The sequence below is a fragment of the Scophthalmus maximus genome, chromosome 10 (assembly GCF_022379125.1).
Source record: "Scophthalmus maximus strain ysfricsl-2021 chromosome 10, ASM2237912v1, whole genome shotgun sequence".
In the NCBI taxonomy this organism is placed as follows: Eukaryota; Metazoa; Chordata; class Actinopteri; order Pleuronectiformes; family Scophthalmidae; genus Scophthalmus; species Scophthalmus maximus.
This window is the reverse complement of record NC_061524.1, coordinates 10530630-10554880: the sequence shown is the minus strand read 5'-3', so window position 1 is coordinate 10554880 and position 24251 is coordinate 10530630. Positions and strand designations below refer to the sequence as shown.

The window sequence follows — 24251 nt, the reverse complement described above, 5'->3', positions numbered from 1 at the left end:
GGACCAAGTGTTTTTGGTGCTTGAGTCATTACAGCAACTAAAACTCTCTTCTACTTCAGTTCGATGGCTCATGGTTCAAAAGCAAAAAAAATATATATTTCCATACAATTACAGGAACGTTACGATGAAAGATATGAATGTATCCATTACTGCAGTTAAAACGTATGAAGCTATACTGTACTGTTTACTTTTTTGTGACCCTGAAAAAAAAGAAGAAGCATACAGGTAGTTAACAGTGTGAGACCTAAAGACATCGTGATTACATAACAAACGACTAATCTGGTTGTCACTTCTAATTTTGTTCTTTTCCCAGTTTGTTTTGTGGTACAAGCTGTCTCTCTAGTTTCCATATCATATTTCAGTTCAAACCTGATGCAGTATTCACATCACACATGTATCTATATATGTTTCATAATTTAACAGAATATGCCACAAAAAGGTCATGAATAATCATGTTTCACAGCAACTCTCACACTATTGAACTGAGCTCAGTGGGGTGTTTCGTTCTCCTGAAAAATAGATACATAAATAGAATAAGTTGACATTAAATTGAGAGTTTATCAAATGGAATGGAATGTGGGTCCAGATTTCTTCTGACTCTTCGGTGTCGAATGATGATGGCGTTTGGTTTTTTTTTGTTTTTATGTGATACATTCGAATGCACTCCGAGTAAAGATGAAGGTGAACATAATGTGGGCGGAGCCGCGCGCTGCCCCCAGGGGCCCTGCTCCGCGGTGGGAAGCCCCGCCGCGGGGTTAAAGGTACAGTAGCGTGCGTCAGCTGATGCGTCGCGTCACGTAGTGAGAGCTGGAGGAGGAGGAGGAGGGAGGGAGGGAGGGGGCTGGTCCTCTCTCCCCGAGCCGAGCACCGAGTCGTCGGCAGCTCCCTGACCCGCTGCCGCCGCTGACAAACGGCTCGTTCTCATCACCGACCATGCGCCTCGCTCTCCGTCCGTGAGAGAGCCTGGGCTCCGCGAGAGAGAGGCCCCGCACGCCGCTCTCCGCTCTCCGCTCCCGGCCAGGGGGGAGCAGGTCACCATGGAGGCCCCGCCGGTGGACAGGCCCCTGCCCTTGCCCACCCTCAGCCCGGCCGTGCCGCCCTTCGTCACGCTGGGCCTGACGGTGGTCTACACGGTCTTCTACTCGCTCCTCTTCGTCTTCATCTACGCGCAGCTCTGGCTGGTGCTGCGGTACCGACACAAGCGCCTCAGCTACCAGACGGTGTTCCTGTTCCTGTGCCTGCTGTGGTCGGCCCTGCGCACCGTGCTCTTCTCCTTCTACTTCAGGAACTTCGTCACGGCCAACACGCTGGGGCCCTTTCCCTTCTGGCTGCTCTACTGCTTCCCCGTCTGCCTGCAGTTCTTCACGCTCAGCCTCATGAACCTTTACTTTGCCCAGGTGAGTTCGGGTCCCTCTCCATCCCCCTCCACCCCCCAACCTCCCTCTCCATCCCCCTCCACCCCCCAACCTCCCCCTCCATCCCCCTCCACCCCTCTCCATCCCCCTCCACCCCCCAACCTCCCCCTCCATCCCCCTCCACCCCTCTCCATCCCTCTCCACCCCTCTCCATCCCCCTCCACCTCCCCTCTCCATCCCTCTCCACCCCCCAACCTCCCTCTCCATCCCCCTCCACCCCTCTCCATCCCTCTCCACCCCTCTCCATCCCCCTCCACCTCCCCTCTCCATCCCTCTCCACCCCCCAACCTCCCCTCCACCCCCCTCCATCCATCTCCATCCCTCTCCACCTCCCACCTCCCCCTCCATCCCCCCTCCACCCCTCTCCATCCCCCTCCTTCCCTCTCCATCCCCCTCCACCCCTCTCCATCCACCCCCCCCTCACTTGGACGTCTGACCCTCACTGTGCAGAGTGATGTGTGCTTGACACTGAACGGCTGTTTTTTTTAGTTTGACCTTCATCTGATGAAGGTTTGATGATCTGACAAATGCAGGGTTGTGAAGACATCACAGGTGGTTTGGGAGACACCTCAGCAGCAGTTAAACTTTTGGATTATTAGTTCCAAAACATAATTATTTTTAAATGACATAAAACATTGACCTGAGTTGACCTGTCAACATACACAGGCCTCATGTGAACTATCGGGGCTGGAGCTTTAAGGTGCAACCACTGGACCACATATAAACCAGTTTCCAGTAGTGAAATGAAACTGCATATTGTTTTAGAGAGAGAGCAAACATAATTATGGCTTTAAAAATTACACTTGTGTTTCTTTACTTTTGAACACATTCAAAAAGAGAGTCCCGCTTTTAGAACCAAGAAACTATAGCACTGGGAATATGGTTGAAATGAACATGGCAAGAGTTATCAGTTGTCGTAGCTTGTTAACTTCTTAATTTGTCAACTTTAAGTACAACAAACTTCATTTGTTTGTGTGTTACCAAACAAAGCAATTGTTAAGCAAAGCAAGTGTTCAGTTTGCAATAACACAAATAAACACAGCAGAATTGTATCCTTTTTTTAAAGCTCTAAATAAATTGTGCAGTGTAATATTGTGATGTGAAAACGTGAAAAAAACACATTATAAAATCAAAACATTGACATCCAAAGCAATTAATTGTGTAATCTATATATACATGTATGTGTATGGATGTTATAGTGATTGCACTGATTTATCCAATTAACATCATCTGATGTCTGGTAAGAAATCGCCTGTTGCTCTCAGTGTAACAGACCCTCGCACGGATCAGCCACAGAGTGTGGTGGACCCTCACATAATCCAAATATCACATCATTTTTAAGTTTATTTTCAGCTTAATCCTCTGGTGCTGATTTGTGCCACAGTTGACGGTGAGGCACAAAGTGTGCAACACGTGGTCGTGCGTCGTGCGCGATTGTGTAAGTTCAAAAACTCTGCAGTGTTCTACTGTCCGGGTTCCTGTTTCAAGAGAATATATTTGGATATCTGTTTTCCCCATGAGCAAGAAAACAGAAGTGAAAATGAGCTTCCAGAAAAAAGCGTGATGCATTTACATGATGCAAGTTTTGTTTTTTCTTGTCACAGGTTGTTTTCAAGGCAAAGTCGAAATATGCACCAGAGCTTTTAAGATACAGGTAAGAAAATTTGTCATCAATTTTGGCAACAAAAAACCAACCCAAACAGGATCGGCTAAATTAATTTAAAAAAAAAAATGGGTTGTAGCTCTGGTTGTAAATTATATATATTTATGTCTTTATCAACCACAGGTTGCCACTGTACCTGCTCTTCCTGTTCATCAGCCTGGTGTTCCTAGTTGTGAATCTCGTGTGTGCCCTGCTGGTGAGGATGTCCTCCACAGAGGCCCACACCATCGTGCTCGTGAGGGTCGCCATCAACGACACGCTCTTCGTCCTGTGCGCCGTCTCGCTCTCGCTGTGTCTTTACAAGATCGCCAAGATGTCACTGGCCAACATCTACCTGGAGTCCAAGGTGAGAAGTACTCACATTAAACATTGAGAAAATGCAGTGGAAATAGTTGATGGTCGTCGTCTAACTGGCATCAAAAAGTCTTATGTGCTGCGTGTAGCACCCTTGTGTGAGGATGCACTGCTCCCCATAATTCATGCTTTGTACATAGTGATTGTTCCCTAGCAACAGTGTCGTGCTTGTGCATGACTGCGTGCACTGTGGTTGCGTTCACAAACTTGAAGTACAGTTCAGCTGGGTATCATGAGTGTAAATTCTCACAGACCAGAGAAAGTCTTCAATGAAATTCAATAGAATTTCTTTTCAATGTAGTTGTTATATATTTTTACAAATGTTTTAATCAGAGAATCCCTTATTAATTTTTTCTTGAACATGACTCTGCGGGCAATATACTGTATGTTTTTTCTTGATGAAACTCTTTTAACTGGTACAGGGGACGTCAGTGTGCCAGGTGACGGTGATCGGAGCCATCGTCATCCTCCTGTACTCCTCCAGGGCCTGCTACAACCTGGTCGTCCTGGGACTCTCCAACACGAGCATCAGCTCCTTTGACTACGACTGGTACAACGTTTCAGACCAGGTGAACCAGCAAAGAGGCCATAGTGCCTTAAAGGAGTAGTCTGAAATACACTTTCTCTCTCATACATGTAAACCTTTTAAATATATAACTACAGCTAACCTCTAGCGGTAGCTTTTTTGGGGGGGGGGGTTTGCAGTTTTTACATGCAACCTCACAAGCAAAATTTCGAACTATCAAGTATTTTGGTCTTGAGCACATTTTAGGGATGTGGTGAGAAAAAACATATATTTTTTTCAAAACAGTTTCCATATTGATGGATATTTGTCCTGTGATGAATGCTGTTAAGAGTCTTCCATGTCTGTAAAGTGATTAGTAGTGTGGCATGTTTTCTTTCAGGCAGATCTGCAGTCGACTCTGGGCAACACTGGCTATGTCGTCTTCGGAGTGATCTTGTTCGTGTGGGAGCTGCTCCCCACGTCTCTCGTAGTTTTCTTCTTCAGAGTTCGGCATCCTGACCTGGACAGGGTGAGCCAGCGATGACCCTTAGCCCACGGGTTCCCAACCTTAATCCTCCCTGGGGGTCACAAGATGAATCTTTGGGGTCTCTGGCGAGATGGTTTATAGGAAAGCAGACAAAACATTCAGTAGTTCCGCTGCATGACGGAATTAAATACTGGACAGTTCTTTTTTCATTTCAACAATGTAAAGTGGAAAGTGGTCATTGGTGGAACTGCTCACAAGTCACACATGTACACTACGTCATTTGACAAGGTCTTTCTTTATTTTAAGGGGTCGTAAGGCAAGCAAGTTGGGAACTACGGCCTCAGGCCATAAAAAAAAAAGTGAAATACTTTTATAATACAAACAGTTACCATCGCTGGTCTCTATGATCTCTTACCTTTTATTTTTTGTGTTTGTGTCTGGTTTGTCTCGCAGAGCGGCTCCGGGCTTCCCGGTCACGTCTTCTCCTCTAGGGCTTATTTTTTCGATAACCCACGGCGTTACGACAGCGACGATGATCTGGCGTGGAGCGTTATGCCTCAGAACATCCAAGCCAGGTAAAGAAAACACCACCATCTGCCCCCCCCCCCCCCAAACATGTTACACAGTATGAATATTTATATGGATTTTTGTGTTGTTTTTTATCGTTCAGCCTGGCTGCGGACAGTTACGAGTGGGGGAGCCAAAGCAGCAGCATTGGCGCTTACATTGGAGGGGACGACAGTTACCACCTCCCTCCTCCTCCGGAGGAGCTCAGCCATTACTGACTGGAGTTGACTCTGACTCCTGTTGAACCTTTGTTTTTTGTATATTTTTGCACAGTCTCTTAATCACCGAGGCACATGGGGCTAAACGTTGCCCTCAACATCAAACATTCAGTTTTCTTATTGTTTTTCTAGAGAAAATCTAACAGACTTTCCTCTTTGCCATTATTTGAAGGTCCACTGACGGGACATGCATTTTGCACACTCCTTGTACAAAGTATGATCTAATTTTGACTGCTCTTAAACATTTTACATTGTATAGTTTATATTGAATGCTACCTAATATATTTCCTGAACTTTGTAATATGAACTGCATTTACTATTTTATGTCTATGAACATGTACTTTTTCATACAGATTTGTTTATATAGAGGAGCTATTAATGTAATTCATATTAAAACGTTTAAATGCTGTGAAAATAAACTTTCTTTTTCATTATCTCACTGTGACTTCAACGACACATTGTCAGGCGGTTGATCGTGTTTCAGAAACATTTCTAAATTAATCTCTCAAAGTTTAACTGATAGATATTCATATCCATGTTAAAAAAATATTGATTGTAATGATAGCTGTGACAGAGTTGGATATTAAAAGCTCAAACATCCTTTTGACAAAAGTAACATTAGAACAAAAAGACGAGCTGGGTGGATGTATTTCTCACGTCTCCCCATTTTATTGACGAGTTGTTTTCATTCTAAAAGCACTGACTTTCTTTTACAGCAGTTAATACAAGTTTGGCAAGTAACTGGTTGTTTGTTTAGAAAACAGGAACATTCTCAATGTGTATTTATGAGACTCAATTTTAGAGATTGTCTTGGAAAAGGACTATCTGTTAATGCTTTTTGATTTGAATTTAAATCAAAGACTGAATATGGCAACTCCGGTAAATTAAGACAAATCAATAACTTTCTATTTGATAGAATCATTTGTGTGATGTGAAGTATAAAATATTTTGTCATACTGAATTTCATTCATCCATAAAGCCACAAAATTAGACAACAGGAACACCACACCGTGGGCTTCCTGCAGAGGGCAGCATTGAGCTGTGTATAGTGCAACAGGGGCATGCAGCAGTAAACGTGTCCTTTACCCACAAGTCCTGCAGATCAATGCATGATTATTGGCAACTTGTTTCTGATTCAAGGAGAGTTCATGCATCAGTGTGAGTAGTTACAGTGAGATGACAAATGACAGTTTGCGTCATCTGTGCTGCAAGTGAATGAACTCAAACTAAGACCGGAGGTGTTTTGTCAATAATGGAGTCTTTTTTAATTCAGATCATTCCTCATATTATTGCAAACCCAAGCATAATTTTCGCCATACAGTATCTTAAAACAGCTGATTCCATGTGAAAAGCATAACACGTCAAGCATATGCAGAACACTGTACCTTTAAGGAATTAACTGCAAAAACGTATATGCAAAAGATGAAGATTCTCTCCGAGCTTAATTCAGGTTTGAAGTGATGCTCTGAAAATGCTGGTTATGAGGCAAGCGCTCTCCACCGCAAGAGGTGAAGAGACAAAAGATCCCTTTCAGTACAATGTCATGACATTCAAGGTCTACTGGGCTGCCCGAGTTTACAGAAAACGAACAGAAATCACTGTGTTGTCTCCATGAGCATGGATCTTCCACCCACTCAAGCAAAAGTCTGCCGCTTTGCCTTGTAAAACACACGTTCTCTACGGGCCACTTTCTTCGGACAGAGCACTTAATGGCTGTTTGTAGGCAACGCAGGGCTCCGACTAGCTGGGATCTGATGGTTTGCCGAGCTCAACCTTTACTCCTTTTTCACCTGCACCTGCACACAGAAGAGGGACAAACACGAGAGATGACGTGAAAGAGCATCGAGCGGCTGAAACAACAGAAACAGTTCCTTGATCAAATCCTACCTGTTAAGTATTTTTCTTTAGCTCTGGCTCGCTCGTCCGCATCAAAATACCACACCGTGATGGCATACCTGCGGGGACAGAAGTGGAGAGGGTGAGTTGCTGCAAAACAAGACGGTATCATCTGAGCGTGTGCGGTAGACGGACTTGAGCGCTGACCTGGTGACGAAGGCGGGCTGAACCTCGTGAGGGTTCCGTCTGTCTGACCAGAACAGCAGCAGACGGTCAAATTTGGGCTCAATGTCAGCAAACTGGGCCTTTCCTTCTGGGAAGATTCGAAGAAGGCCACCATGTTCCTGGAAGGGCAGAACAAGACGGAACGACCACCATTACGTATACACAAAACAGGACAAAGCAATCGCAGGAAGGTAAAGAGAGACTGGAGGAAGTGAAGCCTCTGCAGTGATCACATTTGCGGATTTGATTCATTTCGTGGTCATCCACATTAAAGGGTGAACATTCAGGGCAGAGGAGATGAAGTACCCCAAAACAGCATATATCACTCATAAAAGGACAATTTGTGAGGCTTGTTAAATCATCAACATGGGACGACAATGTTAAAGGAAAGGGGTTGTCCAACTCCAAGGGCCAGGAGGAAAGCTCAGGATAGGAAGTAGCAGTGGGGGACGGCTTTCCTGTGGAGGGATAGGAAGAATAACCCACAGGAAAACTGCTTTGGCTGGATAAAGGACCTGGAGAGTGAAAGAGCAGATTGCTGCAAGCGTGCCACTTTAACTTTCACACAGCTGATATGATAGGGCGCTCTCTTCACACGCAAACCAGCAGAGCAAAAAAGGGTGCACACCCTTTGTTGGAGAAGTAATGCTATTCCCATTTGTACTACTTTGAATGGAGGGGGAATGCCGGTGGTGTGACACTGCTAAATAAAGCACAATAGGGTCAAAGAAGCCCCCCCCACCACCACAACACGTAAGCAGCTCAAGCCCCGCTGATGTTAACAGTTGTTTAACTGTACGCATGTATGGATTAAAGTCACCACATGGGGACACTCGCCTGCAGGACATGACCTTTTAACCTACACTACCATTCAAAAGTTTGGGGTCACCCAGACAATTTTATGTTTTCCATGAAATCTGACAGTTTTATTCATCAAATGAGTTTCAAAATGAATAGAAAATATAGTCAAGACATTGATGAGGTTAGAAATAATGACTTTTATTTGAAATAATAATTTTGTCCTTCAAACTTTGCTTTTGTCATAGAGTCCTCCTTTTGCAGCAATTACATTCTTGCAGACCTTTGGCATTCTAGTTGTCAATTTGTTGAGATAATCTGAAGAAATTTCACCCCCACGCTTCCTGAAGCACCTCCCACAAGTTGGATAGGCTTGATGGGCACTTCTAACATATCATACGGTCAAGCTGCTCCCACAACAGCTCAATAGGGTGGAGATCTGGTGACTGCGCTGGCGCTTTTTTCCAATCTTCCTTTGTCCAATGTCTTTGTTCTTTTGCCCATCGAAATCTTTTCCTTTATTGGCTAGTCTCAGATATGGCTTTTTCTTTGCCACTCTGCCTAGATGAAACTGGCGTATTGCGGGTACCATTTAATGAAGCTGCCAGTTGAGGACCTGTGAGGCGTCTATTTCTCAAACTAGAGACTCTAATGTACTTGTCCTCTTGCTCAGTTGTGTACGGGGGCCTCCCACTTCTCTTTCTATTCTGGTTAGAGCCCGTTTGTGCTGTTCTCTGAAGAGAGTAGTACACACCGTTGTAGGAAATCTTCAGTTTCTTGGCAATTTCTCATATGGAATAGCCTTCATTTCTCAGAACAAGAATAGACTGTCAGGTTTCAGAAGAAAGTTCTCTTTTTCTGTCCGTTTTGAGAGTATAATCGAACCCACAAATACTGATGCTCCAGATACTCAACTAGCTCAAAGGAAGGCCAGTTTTATAGCTTCTCTAATCTAACATAATTGCACAAGGGTTTTCTAATCATCCATTAGCCTTTTACCACGATTAGCTAACACAATGTACCATTAGAACACTGGAGTGATGGTTGCTGGAAATGCGCCTCTGTACACCTATGTAGGTGTTCCATTAAAAATCTGCCGTTTCCAGCTAGAATAGTCATTTACCACATTAACAATGTCTAGACTGTGTTTCTGATTAATTTAATGTTATCCTCATTGAAAAAAACTGTGCTTTTCTTTAAAAAATAAGGACATTTCTAAGTGACCCCAAACTTTTGAACAGTAGTGTCCATCAAGTTGAACTGGATTGATGTTGAATGACAACACCTATAACACAAAGATGTGATGCATTTAAAAACTCTGGATGAATAACAAGCAGTCAAATCACGCTGTAAACCAAACGTGACACTGAATGTTTTTTAACGTAAACGTAAAAAAAGAGCACAATGGAGTTATCAATTCTTTTGATCCGTAGGTGTAGGCAGTATAGTCATTTAGATGAAAGTATAAAATATTGATGGAATTAACTTGGTTCTGATTGGCCAGTGAGGCAAGAAGCTCAACACGCATGCAGCACATGCACACCCTGAATGTAAAGAGACTGACAGGGCCGGTACAAACGCTAACGTTTTTTGTTTTTTTGATGATCCTTGTAGGTCTCTTCCTACAGGTTTTCATATAAAAAAAAGGTGGAGGAAGCTGTGAAAAAGAGGATAATAATGTCGCTACATATCCCCAGCCAACGAGATTATTTTCATTTGCGTCATTAACGTCTGTTTAGCTGTCAAACAGCCGTACGTTCTACATCTCATTTTCATAGGGCAGCCGAGCTCGCTCACATGCCACATCCCCCTCCCCTTCAGATCTACACTGCTCTCATACATGACCTCCAATCCCTGTACCCGTTTGAAGGTTTGTTATTCACACCGACGCGTGTTGTAAATCTGGCTTGATACTGGTGTAGTTCTTCACTAAGATGTCATCCGTGTCTAACGTTCGGTGAATTTTCTACAACATGCTCATGTTGAAGTTGGATACTTATGGAAGAAACGACTGGGAGGATGACGCTTGCCAATCATGAAACAAATGAGTGGGGCGTACGAGTGTGCGCGTCTCGGTACAGTATGTACCGTACAGTGTGTGAACCTCTCGTCGCCCTCACGCGTTGCATGCCGGGATACACTCCCTCCCTCTGCAGCCCAGAAAAAGATAAGCGGTTTGGAAAAATTGACGTACGGATATTACAAATCATGGTGCTGCAAAAAGGTAACTGCACTGCACCTTTGCCTCTTGACAAACAGAGCTTTGCTACACTTGGTCACGGAGTCCTGCTCTTATCACGGAAATGTCACTACTGAATAGCATTTCTTTAATTCGAGGTGCACTTTAAACTCTACAGCGTATGTTGCACCGTTCAGTGATCTATTAATTTCCTTCCACTGATTTCTGCTCGCCTGTATGTTTCTCATTCCACCAGTGCGGCTCTTTTCTTAAATTTTTTGTCACATGGTTGCACGCTGAACATTCAAAAGTTATGGCTGGTCATGCTAAACCCAATATACCATGCTGAGATTTTTCAGGAGACTCTCAAATCTCAAATACTTCAGTATCTCGGACTTTATGATGCGTTGATACTTGAAAGTACTTTGGTACTTTTGATACTATGTATCTAATGTGTAATCTGACCTGAAACATTTAAATATTAATTTTTGATTAACAATACACATTCGGCAAACTTTCCACCTACATGCTGTTGCACTTGATTTGATTTTGCATTGAAGTAAAGTGGCTGAACGGACATGATGTTGAAAAAATGGCGATAAATGACTGAAACAACTGAATCTGAACATTACTACTCCATGTCAATCTCTCATGAAACCCCTCGTAACCAGGCAACCACATTCTATAACAGACTGGCTCATCAAAAGCCTAATAAAACAGCCAATAAGAGACCTGATTGTAATTAATCACATGTCCAACCGGGTCCCAGATCATGGCTCATTTGAATAATTGAAGCCTGTGCATGAACAAAACAATAGAAACAATAGAAAACCAACAGCGTAGATATTTAACATAAGGGCCGCCACCTGATGTGAAAAGATTAGGTATACACATAAACAAGCAAAAACTGATTGTGCTAGGCAAGTGCTAGGTCATAACTGTACGATATATAGCTATTATCAAAGCGTGTCACTGGTTAGATTTGGTCCTGTTTATCTGCTGGCTATGAAAAGTGTGGTGTGGTAACTACAATTCGATATGCATGTTTTCCTGGCAACACGAGACACCAAATATACTGCAACCAGGCCAGGTCATTTTGTGCCAACGATTTGGGTACAATAAAGAAACCTACTGGTTAAGTAATTTGTCGAGGGAAACACTCTTAAATGAAAACCATGGCAACCGCATCAACAAACAGTCACAGGCTGGAACTAACCAGGAACATAATGGACATGAAGTACATCATTTAGAAATTGTGCTTCGGGTGCGTCACAGTTCAAGGACTCGTCTACAAAGCCTGTGAATTCGGCTTTCCTTATTGTTTGCTTTATGACAGACAAAAATAGTCATCCTCTGTCTAGTTGTGCTCATACCTAAAAGAGAAACTCGTGAATTCTACCACAAAGTAGCATCCAGAGAGAAAGAGAAAAAGTTTCCCGTAATTATGAATTTTTCATATACTGTACAGGTCTTGGACAGTGTCTTGACTACTCATCATATCACCAGGTCCTTAGAGAAGCATGAACACCATCCTACCACCTTACACTTGCTGCTCTCTGTTGAGTTACTGTTACTTCCTGCTGTGCAGCATCCTGTTTATCTGTCTCAGTTGGAGGTGAGTTCCTTAACACTTGTCCGATGCCATTAACTGCTAAACACTTAAAAGCACATTATGGCGCAGTTTGCGCTTTCGTCAATCCGCGCATGTTGTGATGAAAGATGTTGAGCCCGACAGCGAAGGAATGGTTCATAGGGTCCTTTCAAAGTTTATATAATTGATGCTTAGGAATATTTCTGCAGTAAAACACGTATGTGCTCACCAGAATTATTTGAAAAGCTTATTTGATCCATGTCGTAGTTATTCATCATAGCTGTTGAGTAATAAACTGACAAAGTTGTTCTCAATCTCATAATCTTTGTTCTGTTTGCCCGTGAATCCACGTTCTTGCAGGAAGAACAGTGGATGTGTGGAAGGCAACACGGGGGCACTCTCGTCCATGACTGGGTGTGGCTGGACTAGCAGGATCTCTGCATTTTAATGGGATTATAAATGGGGAGAGTATTTACTGACACGTAACCTCTATTCCTGACTCCGCACAGGGGCGCGGCGTGTGGAGTAAAGCAGGGTGGCCGGAAACTACCCTAACCCTGACTCATAGTAACAAGAACCAGGCTGGCCAGATACATGGCCTTTTGCAAAAGATTTTCTTCTGTTGTAATTTTAGAAATCATTTTCCATTCAGTGTTTTTGACACAAAAAAAGCCATTGAGAAAAAAAGTTAAAAGAGGAAAACTCATTATCTTTCACTAAGGAACAATACTTCCTCCACACACCGGTCACATACCTTGGCATTCCAGTCTTTATTAAGGTAATATATGCACGTGACACACCGCCCATCGCCATTAGGGTTATCCACATGCCGCACGTATCCTGTCCCATTTCCAGGATAACACGCCACCATGGCCTGAAGACAGAAGATGAGAAAGCGTGATTAGCAAAAAACAGACACGTGGTGACATATGCATCCTATGCCAGGATCTCATGTGTGTCACAACAGATGTAGCGTGTGAACGTAGAGAAGAAAAAAGCAGCAGCAGCGGCGGCTCGGCGAGCTTTTGCTGGCCTGTGATGTGGATACGGCAGACTTGGCACAGCCACATTGCATTGTCCTTATTTCACCTGCAACGAGGCTGACACAAGGCTGCTCACGACCCAGCTGCCTCATTATAAACTTTAAACTAGCGAGAAAATAAACCGGAGATATCGTGCTGCACGTCAACTTCCCTTTGCCTCTTCCTGCTCTATTTAGACTCGCATGATCTGTCTGGGTGTTGGCAGTGAACCCCTATGAGCTCTTGTAAACTTCTTGGTGTAAACAGCGCGCAAAAGCACTCACACAACACAGAAAATCCCACAGGAATAACTAACACACACACACACGCACGCACGCACGCACACACTCACACACACTCTCTCTGCTGGGATTGACAGAAATACTTAGCACAGAAATTACCCTTCCACGGTAAACAAGTTGTAACTTTATATTGCCTGAAATATCAGTCGGCATATACGGCAGTGTAACATATATCAGACCATAAGCACTGGAATTTACAACCGACACTCGGGGCGACACTGTGCAACTGCGTGTGCTCTCCGACTTGAAAGAGGAGCTGACGTGAGTGGCGAACGTGTGCAAACAGAGGGCAGATTGAGCCCCCATGCACCGCGTCTAAGCAGTGATATGACAAAAGGCAAGTTCCTCCACATTCTTTCGCGCACTTGGATCAACATCAGCCATGGCAACATTATTCTAAAAACACGCAGCAAACTAAACTCCTTCACTTGATCGTGTGCCAAGGGATTTTCTGCCACTTTTCATGTCTAAATTGTGGAAAGCGACAGTCCACATTGAGCTCACATCTTTCCAGTGATGCAGGCTACCACCGCAATGCAAGTTATCGGGGATTTCAAAGCAGGGAAACAACAAAATCATCACAACATAAAGATGAGGTGGGAAGTCTCGCTGGGGCTGCAAAGACTATTTTTTAAAAATCAATATAAAAAAAAAACCTTCACAACACACGCACAAGGGTGGGTCTCCGAAGAAGCGGCTGCTGGGAATCAAGGCGGATGAAGGGCATGCAAATTAACAAAGGACTTCCTGTTAGTAAGGTGCAATACAGTAAGCTTTTGTGTGTGTGTGTGTGTGTGTGTGTGTGTGTAAAAAGAGAGGGAGCAAGAAAGAGGGAGAGGGCCATAGACAGAGAGAGCAGATGGGTGGGGCTAGAGCAGAAGAGAGAAGTGAACTGCTGTAAACTTTGACTCTTGGCCTCCCTCCAGAGGGAGCAGTATTTTAATGGTTGTGCTACGTGCAGAGCGTGAGGAAGGTTGGCTGATCCGCCGCTGTGTCACCCCTCCCACTCTTGACTGCTCGGCTCATGCTGCAAGGCCAGGGATGGGTAAACAGTCGCCGCTAGAAAAGTGTGTGTGGATTCAGATGTGTGCGGGTGGGGCGTGTGTGTACGGGCCGGGGGCTCACTGGAGGTGTGAGAGGAAAAAAAACCCAGACACAGCAGTTTTGCCCTTCACTTTCCTCAACTGGACAGCTGAAGAAACTCTAGAAGGGGTTCGTGTGCTGCAGGAAAGGTCGACCATGCACCTGTGAGCATGTCAGGCAGAGTTATGCTAGAATATACGCTTCGTTAAAAACAGCAAGTTTGAATATGAACGTGCCATTTGACCAGGAAAAAAATGGTGTTACTTGGGGACAAAACAGTAAAATAAAAGTAATAATCAACATATCACAATTTGTGTACACACAAGAGTGTACACTGATTAACCACAGAAAATATGAAATTGGGATGGAGAGCATCATTGACGTTCTGTTAAACTCTTGCTCTTTCACATGATCTGCTCATGAAAACCCAGCAAGCTCAAGAACAGCAACTTTCTGTTTAATCCTCTGCCAAAGAAACAACAACAACGAGTTGACGCTAAAACCTGGATGCAAGTGCATCGAGGAATTTCCCAGTTTGGAATCGATAAAGTACTCTCCATCTATCTACTGTATCTATACAGAGTATGGCAGTATGCAGTGGCACAATGTGGAGGAAAATCTCAAGATTCTCCACAATTTCATTATTATTATCTGAGTGTCGCTAAATTGAATTTTCAGGGGACCGTTGTGCCTTAGTTGTTTAAGGTATTCGCTCTGCTGAGTGCCATTCCAGCTACTACTGTGTATGCTCATGCATGTTAATTCCCAATATTCCCTTTTTCTGACAGCAACTGTACAAACACTAAATGTCACATTGGCGCTGCAACAGTTAATAGATTAATCCGTTAGTAATCGATTTCTAAATGAATCTCCAACTATTTTGATAATCTATTAATCGGTTCAAGTAGTTGTTTTTTTAAAAGGCAAAATTCTCAGATTTCAGCTTCTCAAATGTGAATCTTTTCTGGTTTCTTTGCTCCTCTATGACAGTAAACTGAATATCTTTGGTGTGTGGACGAAACAAAACATCATCTTGGAGTTTTGGGAAACACTATTGACATTTTTCACCATTTCATGGACCAAACAACTGATCAATTAATCGAGAAGATAAATGAAAATAATAGGTTAGTTGCAGCCCTTATAGCCCTGAGAGCACTAAATGTTTTAATACAACTTGTTCTAAATAAACTAACGGAATCAGGAACTGATTATTGATTATGTCTCCATGCCAACGCGACCCCTCTACACAGCAGGAGGATTCTTCTTACTCGCCGTCTTCACCTCTGGCCTTTAACCCTATTTTAACTTCCTTTCTTCTCAGCCACTTATGTTTTTTCCGCGTTCCGCGGTGGCCCTCATTAGGAGGTTGACCTCGGTTGCCGTGTCGTCTGTTTACATTCCACAGGCAGGCGTCAGAGGCTGACAGGCATTTACAGAAGCAAAGCGACCAGTGGAGAGAAGTAGTAGTAGGCCTTCAGGGAGGCCACGTGAAAGGCAAACTACAAAACTAGCTGAACATGGGAATTAAGATCATAAACACCAGAACAAACAGCCTACAGCCACTGGCAAGCCTGTGTCAATAATCTAAAATATTAATATTATTTTCCATTAAAACAAACAAAAACAAACCTAAAAAAAACAAAAAAAATGTATCAGTTGTGTTTTCACTGGACTTTCAATAAGTAAAGTGCTGTGTTATTTTCTCAGTTGACTTTGCCCTGGTTGGACACCAAACATACATACAGTCCACTTGTTCCCACTCTGAGGAAAAAAAAAAAGGTTCCTCAACTTCTGAATCTCCATGTTCTCAGCATCAAGGTTTGCTGTGCCAGTGTCATTAATGTAGGTGCTGCGTTTGGAAAAGAAAAATACTGGCAGACAAAATTACATTAAGTGGTGTCGGGACTGTTTTGTCACTGCAGGTGTTGGTGTTAATTACAGACAATTACTCCATCACGACATAACTCAAAGACGACTTTAACTCTGTCTATCACTTGGAAGGAAACACTGATCACTGTGATGCCATCAGTTCATCCTAGGTTCATGCACTGATGTGAGCCACGAATTGGGGTGGAGCAAAAAAGGGGAAAGCTGCATGGGGCCTGCTCACTTCACAGAGGAGATGCTTATCCAAACACGAGCACAAGCAGTTGGGATGGAGACCTTGTAGCACAGGGGAGTGTGGGAACTGAGTCAGTTTGGGCCCCGGCCCAGGATAGCTCACTGTTTTATCTGTCATTCAGCGGTGCTGCCTCCAGAGGAAATCCCTGTTTAAAGTAATGGCCTAGTTTACTCCTTTCTTCTTTACTGTGGTCCGTGAACAATGGGAGGGATGTATGTATGGTATGGTTATGCAAACCCACTGAAGGGGATTGCGTAAAAGTCACGTAAAAGACTCTGCTGGTGTCTCCCAAACAAACAGAAACTGTGTCTGAGCTGCTTAAAGCTTCATCAGGAATAAACCCAAGGCTGAGATCCACTCACTTGGAGGCCTGCAGCTTCTACTAACTGAAGTAAAAAATATATAAAATCACACGCATTAAACAGTCGGAATCAGGGAGCATCGGTTCATCTTCAAAACGGCCCTGCAATCCGTTAGGCGTTTTGTCCACAGATAACAAGTTCTTAGAGCAGATATTTAGTGCTGCAACTGTTCCGTGCAGTAACTTCTCAGCGACTGCTCGGCCTGACTGAATGGCTCCATCGTTGCCTGTGTCGGAGCCAAGTGAGCTCACTCTGTAATTGGATCAGTCACTGATACTTTCTCATTGCCAGTGGTACACGATTGAGCACGGCGCGAAATAAGAGGCAAAAAACCCTGAATATATAAAAGGGCATTTTGAGGCACAGAGTTAGATGTGGAAAGAAATAAGGCAGGCTGAAAGCTTTACAATCAACCATCAGCGCATAGCTCCCTTCTTGTTCTGTACGATCACACTTATTAAAATGGCTTGTTATAAAAAACAACTTCATTGGTTTAATTCAAATATTTTTGCATTGAATTGATACAACACAAAATGATCCCAATCCCGTAATAATTCATTTTAAACATGTACAATTAAGCTGTTTTCAGACATGTACTTGTACGGGACATTTTCTAGGGTTTGCCCATCACATAGGAGGAACGCAGAGACTGTCCCAGTCAGAAGTGTTCACAACAGCAGGAACATTTCTCGAACAAAATTTTCCTGTTGTATTCTCACCGTGACATTTTCAAAAAAATGTACTAGGGAGCTGGCAGGAAAAGTGTCCGGAGCAACATATGCATTATCACGAACATCCCCTCCCAGAAAATTTCAAGAAATGTTAGGATTTAAGTGCATGTCTGAAGGCAGCTCTCATTCAATGTCATGCCCCACTCAGCAAAAACCCTCCCAGTCCGGCAACACTACAACCAGTTAAAAACAGGAGACCTCTTTCTCAAGGCTCCCTTTGGATCGTTGTCAGGTGCTGCCTAGTCACAATATAGTAAATTGAAAAAATAAACATGCACTCAAACTTGGATTTGTTAAAAATTCTATTAAACTCTCCACATTTGCTAGTGAGCACCTGTTCAAATAATATTAAACACATCACAACCAGAAAGCATAGGGCTGAACGATATGATATGAATATCATAATGCCACACATTATTCATACCCTTTTCTCGACTGTGCAAATCGGTGCCGTGTCTCTGCAGATGTAAATTTGCAGCGGCAGTCGTTATATTCTTCCATCTCCATGTTTATTGCCACATGGCCTGCTGCGAGTAAACGCATCTTGCAATGCCCGAGTTTGGCGTATGTTTTTAAAACTCGACTGCACTTGTACCGTCTATCGTTACACGCAGTATAGCATCATATCACACTGGCCTAATACATTACGTCACATCCAACTTCCGGCCTTCCTTTATCTCACTACCACAGTATCTCATATTTGAGCATGGACGCTGGGTGAGCCTGTGCTCTGACCATCCCCAAAACGATTACGTTTATAGTTTACTCTATGGTGGTAAAACAATAAGCAGGAAAAAGGTAGAATGCAAGGTGCTGCCTGAGGCAGGCTGGGGCCGTAGGCGGAAGGAACGAGCAGCTCGTGCAACCTATAGCATAATGCACAGCCGGGTCCACCGCTCAGAAGACCTCTGCCACCACATGACTTCCTCTAGTCTACTTACTCTATAGAGCTCTTAAGATTTAGGTCAACGGTCAGCTTCCTTATGAAAGCACACATATGCAGCCGCTCTGCGAGAATACAGATTACGCAACACGTTAATCAACATTCAACAATACAAAAACTCGGCTGCTCAATATCGACCGCGGCGCTGGCGGGGAGAGGGGATGGATTTTGTCCAGATTTGTGAGAGTCTGTGTCAAACTGCTTTTTAGCATCTGCCAACAGTTTTCACTGAGAATGAGCAGCGCAGCTTGAATTGATTTTTTTTTTTTTTATTGTTTACGTTTTATCATGTCTGTTCTGTCTATACGATGTCTGTCAATCGGGTACCTATTTCTTAGACTGCAAACAAAATGTACCTAAGGGTACAAATAAAGTAACCTGAAACTACTATTTTCATAAGTGGTCCATCTGTTGACCATACTCTCCATCCATCAATTAAACCTGATGATTTTTCATGATTGTCATATGTATTAATCTAAGCAGCTGGTGTGTTTCCGCTGATTCATAAGATTCATCTTATGAATCTTCAGAAACAATTTTTCTGTTATTGTTGTTTGTCACCAATAAAGGAATTTGGCAAAATGGTACAAAAAAACGGTTTCCTACAGACCAACCACACTGGAGCGTGTGTGTAGACTAGTGCTGTCTAGTGCAGACAAAGTGCACAGTAAGAGTCCAGTCCCTGTCGGACCAAACAATAGTGCATCTGAATCTAGTGCTTAAATTCCATACGGAGCTACATAATGACAAGCTAGACAGAGTTATCATGTTTCCTGTTTGTACACTAGCCATTGTAATGCAGCCTTGGCTAAGTGAGCCATCGTGTTAATATGCTGGACATACTAACATTCAGAGGGGAGGTGTGAGCCAGTGACGGGACAATCATGTGGCCGCTACAAACGTCTTCACATGTTCCCTGCGAACGCTGCAAAGGCATCAGAGAGCGGTCGACATGCTGGAGCTGCGAAGAAACAAACACGTCCTGCTGCCTGCGACTTCATACAATGTTATCAAGGGAAAAGGGGGAAATGGAAACAATGACATTAAATAACTATTTGGGCAAAATCTTCTTCCTCTATCTTTCCCAACACGAACTGTGCTTACATTGTGTTGTGTTCCCTTTGAGCCAGTGATACTGGCCGTCTTCCATAAGTGCAAGTCATGCTGGTTTTGGCTGGTCACAGTCCAGGCGTGTGTTTGCCAAGGCAACTGGGGCAGTGGGTGAGGAAGTCAAGTTCTCCACAGCGCTTTGACTCAGGGGCCAGCTGCGAGGATCAACAGCACAACCATAAATAGGGTGCTTTCCACAGAATGTTTCATGTCTACCAAGAACCAGCTAGAGGTGGAAAAAACAAACAAAAAAACCCTGACAGGAGCAGCCTAAAGAAACAGCAACAGAGCTCGGCACCAGCACAGAAATCCAAGTACCTGACTGACGCACGCAGAGGCCATGGGCTTAAATCCAGTGTGTGCTCCCTCGCAGCGAGATCCTTTAAATGTCAAGCACTGTGATAGCTGAACATGATAAGGTTCAGTGACTAATATAAAGCCGTGACTAACTCATAAGTGTTCAGAAGCATGGTAATACAGTCCTATTAGTCTTTGATTTAACTTCCTGTGTCCTGACTATATCCCAAGGTCAAACTGTGTCCTTCTTCAATCTATCTTCACAGGGAAAAGTGATAAGGCAAATAAAACTAATGTGAAGACAAAAACTGCAGACATACAAATAAAATAACAATTTCAAATTCCTCTGAAACTAAAACTAAAAGACCGTACGAGGCAATATTAGATGCAAGATCAGATTTTAAACATATAAATCCTACCTGGAAGTTATAATGTTCATTTACTGTTCAAACAAGTTTGACAAAATATTGTGTCTCCAGCTAAAGCCACCAAATGACCATAAAGTTGATCGATCACTTCTCTAAAACAGTTTTAACAAGGACTGATCACTATAACCAGGGCTGGCACAGCCTTGCATTTTACACAGACCACTGGAAAAGGGATTACGTCAATTCCCTGACACAGTGACTGTCTCCTTCAGAGTATTTCCTCCAGGACGAGGAGGGGGGGGAGACCGAGCAGCTCGCCTACTCCGGGGTCAGTCTCATGCCATGAGGTCATATTGACCAGATCTGGTTAAAAGAAGAGTCGTAGGTCACACGCAACCCAGGACGCTTCGGTTTGCTACACAGGAGTTACAAAAAAGGAACTTGGTTGGAAGTAAGTTGGAAATTACTTTTCTTTAGTACGCTTGTCATTTTCTGAGAGGAACCAGTCTGAGAATGGGACAAACTTTAAGACGTCTACTCAGAAAACACGTCTCAGTGAAAGAGAAGCGGCCCACGGTTTCCTCTCCCACACTGCCAACCTTGACACACTCACGTCTTCCTCTCAACGTAGGAATGATCTGTCCGACCGATTGTGCGTCTGCTCACGACGAGTCGCCGCTCTATGGCGAGGTCAGAGGTCGCGGTCTGCTACAAGTTCAGCATCCGTGGGGAACGATTCAGCTCAACAGTTGACACTTCCTGCTGCCCGATCTGGTCACCTTTATCACACAATTCGACATTTGGTTACAGCTCTCCGTAATGCACGTCCTGTTAATTAACGTTAATAGGGATAAAAGCGTAAATGTGTCGTGCAAAGAAGAGGACAGAATCAACATGACTGGATTCAGTTGTAGGGATTTGCTGCCTTTCTGTCCCTAGTGAGCTTTAGGTTGTGTCTTTAAAGACTTTGGATCCATGATAGTGATTTTGTTTAAAAGAAAGAAAGAAAGAAATATATATATATATATATATATATAAATAACCAGCACTTATAGCCTAACAGGGCTGCAATAAATTGTACCTTCAGGAACGTTATATTGTTCGGGTTTAGTTAAAAGATATCCTCAAGAGGTGCCGACTCAACTTATCGAGCAATGGCTTATGTATCACAAGCCAGATGAAATAACTCCCCTTGCTTCACAAGTTGCATTCGATTTCTGACACAATCTATCAACACCACTGTGCTAGTTAAAGGGTGCACTATGGTTCTTATTGTGCAGTTTCACAGATTTGAATCGTCTGTGATTTACATGTTTTTGTGAAAGCACTTTGTGACGCTACTTCTTAAAGGTGCCATACAAATAAAATGAACTATTATTATTATTATCATTATTGTTATTGTGGTCCCTCGTGTAGTCTGAGCCACTTGTGATGAGTGTGTTGTGCCAATTCATTTACACAAATCACTAGAAGTCGTGAACATGCAGAGTTGGTGTATGTGTTGAGGAAATAAGCCCCTTTCCTGACTCGGGGCATTAGCCACGCGTTAACCCGGACTTAGAGGGGACTTATGACCCCTTACGCCTGAAGTCGGGTCTAATTAGCAGAAACACATTAGCAGCCATCGAAAGTAAAAGGTGGCTTGATGACACGGGGAGGGCTCGTAATGACCCCCCCCCCCCCCCGACTGGTCCCGCGGAGCAGGGGTGTCGCTGCGTGGTGCGCAGGTGGACGGACACCCGGCAGACCGGCGGGCTCCGGCGGGACAAGCAGCCCGGAAGCGCGGAAGAAGAAAAACAGAAGCCTGCCCGCCCGCCCGCCCGCTGCCATACTTACTTTCGTCCTTCCATTGATTGTGTAGTTTCCCAGTTTGCCGTTACAATGTCTGACCAGGTCGTCCATGCGACCCATGAGGAAGCGGATCTTCTCGCAGCCGGCCTCCCGCCCCTCTATCCACGTGATTTTGTCGCCCCGAATGTCTTTAGTGGAGTCGCTCTTCTGGCTCACCAGCTGCCCGTCGGTGAACCTGCCCGTGTTGTGCAGGGCCTTGACATTGTCCAGGATGCCCAGCCCGGTGTCTGTGCCCAAAAAGTTGTCCACCACGCAGATGCCGTGCTTGTTCATGCACGGCACGATGTACTCCGTGGCCAGTTTCTGAGGGGACGAGCTGCTCTGTCCGTTCGGCGTGGCGGTGTCGTTCGGACCGTCCTCCCCCGGCCGGTCGCCGACCCCCGGCGCTTCTGTGTTCGTGCCCTGCGGCGGAGACTCGCTGTCCTCCCGCTCGGGACTTTTCTTCCCCCGGCATTTCTCCGGCGCCCTGTCGTCCCCCGACGACGGAGCCTGCTCGGGCTTGTGGCTGGGAGGCTGCGCCTTGTCCGCCTCCTTGCAAATGAGCTTGTGCTTCTTCCAGTGCTGTTTCTGGTGCTCCCTGCTGCAGTAGAAGGAGCTCCGGCACCTACCGCACTTGAGCAGGTTCTCCATTTTCCCACAAAGTTCACAGTACTGCCTGTCTCGTTCCAAGTCGCTCTGCTGCTTCTCCATGTTTGCGGGCTGCGACGGGAGCACTGCGCCTTTAATTCCGATCCTTCACACGCGCCCTGCTAACCGACAACTTTGGAGGGGATCCACTGCCTCTGCCACGCTACACCGAGCGAAACGGAAAAGTAAGACTCATAGCCGCGCCATTTCAACACAATTAATCTATCTTCCATCTTGTTTCGGTGGAATCATACGACAGCGTGCGCCCTGGACTCAACATTTCGGGCTAAATCAAGGTCTTCGGGAGGCATTTCGGCTGGCTAGCGGTTAGTGTGAGCGCTGTGCATGGCGCCGCTCGGTGTGTGCTCAGCCTATCTGTGGCCCAGCCCACTCTGACGTCAGACCACAAGCACCCCCCCCCCCCTCCCCCCTCCCCCCCGGCGCTGCATTCGCTGAACGTGGGACAGATGATCCTTCTGAAATAGCACGAAGCACGTGGAAGTTGTTAATCTATGTCATGTCAGGGCAACATGGAGTGTGTGTCGTGAGTATGTGTGCGCCACTGGTTAATCAATAAGACAGTAATAAATGTCAGCTTGACTGCACCCGTCGGCCTCAGTCACACAGCCACAGTGATTACTCTCAATAATCATGCTCACTGATTTACAGGCAGTGGTAGAAAAAGTACAGCATCTACAGTATATATTAATTTATAGCTTTTAGGTATTTGTGCTTAACCAAAGCAAGCTATGCATTCTGGTTCATTGCTTTAGATTAAAAATATTCAACAGGATAAATATATATATGGAAGTAGGCCCACCATTTGCATCCATACTTTTCCTTTAATATAAAATAACATTCATAAAATATAAATTTACCATTAAATTATGTGTTTTGCATTTTAAGTACTTTTATTTTGAGACTTCTCTTTGAGACTTTCATTGTTCAGGTTGTGTGTACACCCATAGGTATATCTGAAATACTTCACCAAGACGGTTGTGCAAATGAAATAATGAAACACATTTTTAGTTGAGAGTATCTCTGGCATGTATGATGCACATTTTCCACCTGCACCTTGATCTGCGTGTAAAAAAAGCTTTATTTCAGCGATTGTGTTGTTACCATTATTATTCCCGAGACAGAGGCATTTAAACAAAAAAAACGGCATTTCGAACACCACGATGTAGAATCTTAAAGGGAGCACCTGAAGGCATCACCATTCAACGTCAACGAGTGTGATGTCCTCATTCCAGACTCGCATATGTGAAATTCCATTCACACAACAAAAAATAGCGTTTTGTGTAAACATTTTGCCGCTATTTTTGTAGACCGATTTGTAAGTTATTGGCCGTTTTGTGAAGCTTGTGAATGCAGTTGAGGTGGGATGCATATTGTAACACGTTTTGATTGGATTTTGTGAAACATAAACTATATGCTCAGATAAATATGTCATCATATGCTGGGGCACATCTCTCGACACACCAGTGAATTAAACGCCTTTGTGAACGTGTGAGTGTGGCCGTGCAGAGGCAAAGTGCAAGCTCAAGTTGGCACCGGTCGTGTGGCACGTACACAGTCTGCATGAGTCCCTGGAG

General features: G+C 44.2%; 2 protein-coding genes across 3 annotated transcripts; one reads left to right on the top strand and one right to left on the bottom strand.

Moving 5' to 3' along the window:
* The first annotated feature begins 789 nt into the window (after positions 1-789).
* Positions 790-5643, top strand: gpr137ba (G protein-coupled receptor 137Ba). Its single transcript, XM_035605243.2, has 7 exons — positions 790-1397; positions 3020-3069; positions 3202-3424; positions 3855-4001; positions 4338-4466; positions 4878-4999; positions 5095-5643. Exons 1-7 carry the CDS (start codon positions 1038-1040, stop codon positions 5207-5209), a joined length of 1146 nt encoding a protein of 381 aa, XP_035461136.1. The 5' UTR covers positions 790-1037; the 3' UTR covers positions 5210-5643.
* Positions 5644-5854: 211 nt separating this feature from the next.
* On the bottom strand, positions 5855-23043 carry egln1a (egl-9 family hypoxia-inducible factor 1a). 2 transcript variants are annotated; one of them, XM_035605244.2, is made up of 5 exons: positions 22015-23042; positions 12593-12712; positions 7253-7389; positions 7097-7164; positions 5855-7005 (listed from the first exon to the last, which is right to left on the bottom strand). In XM_035605244.2, exons 1-5 carry the CDS (start codon positions 22717-22719, stop codon positions 6950-6952), a joined length of 1086 nt encoding a protein of 361 aa, XP_035461137.1. In that variant the 5' UTR covers positions 22720-23042; the 3' UTR covers positions 5855-6949. The 2 variants fall into 2 exon arrangements, with proteins under 2 accessions (XP_035461137.1, XP_035461139.1); XM_035605246.2 differs by lacking the exon at positions 12593-12712 and having other exon boundaries at positions 22015-23043.
* Positions 23044-24251: the final 1208 nt, after the last annotated feature.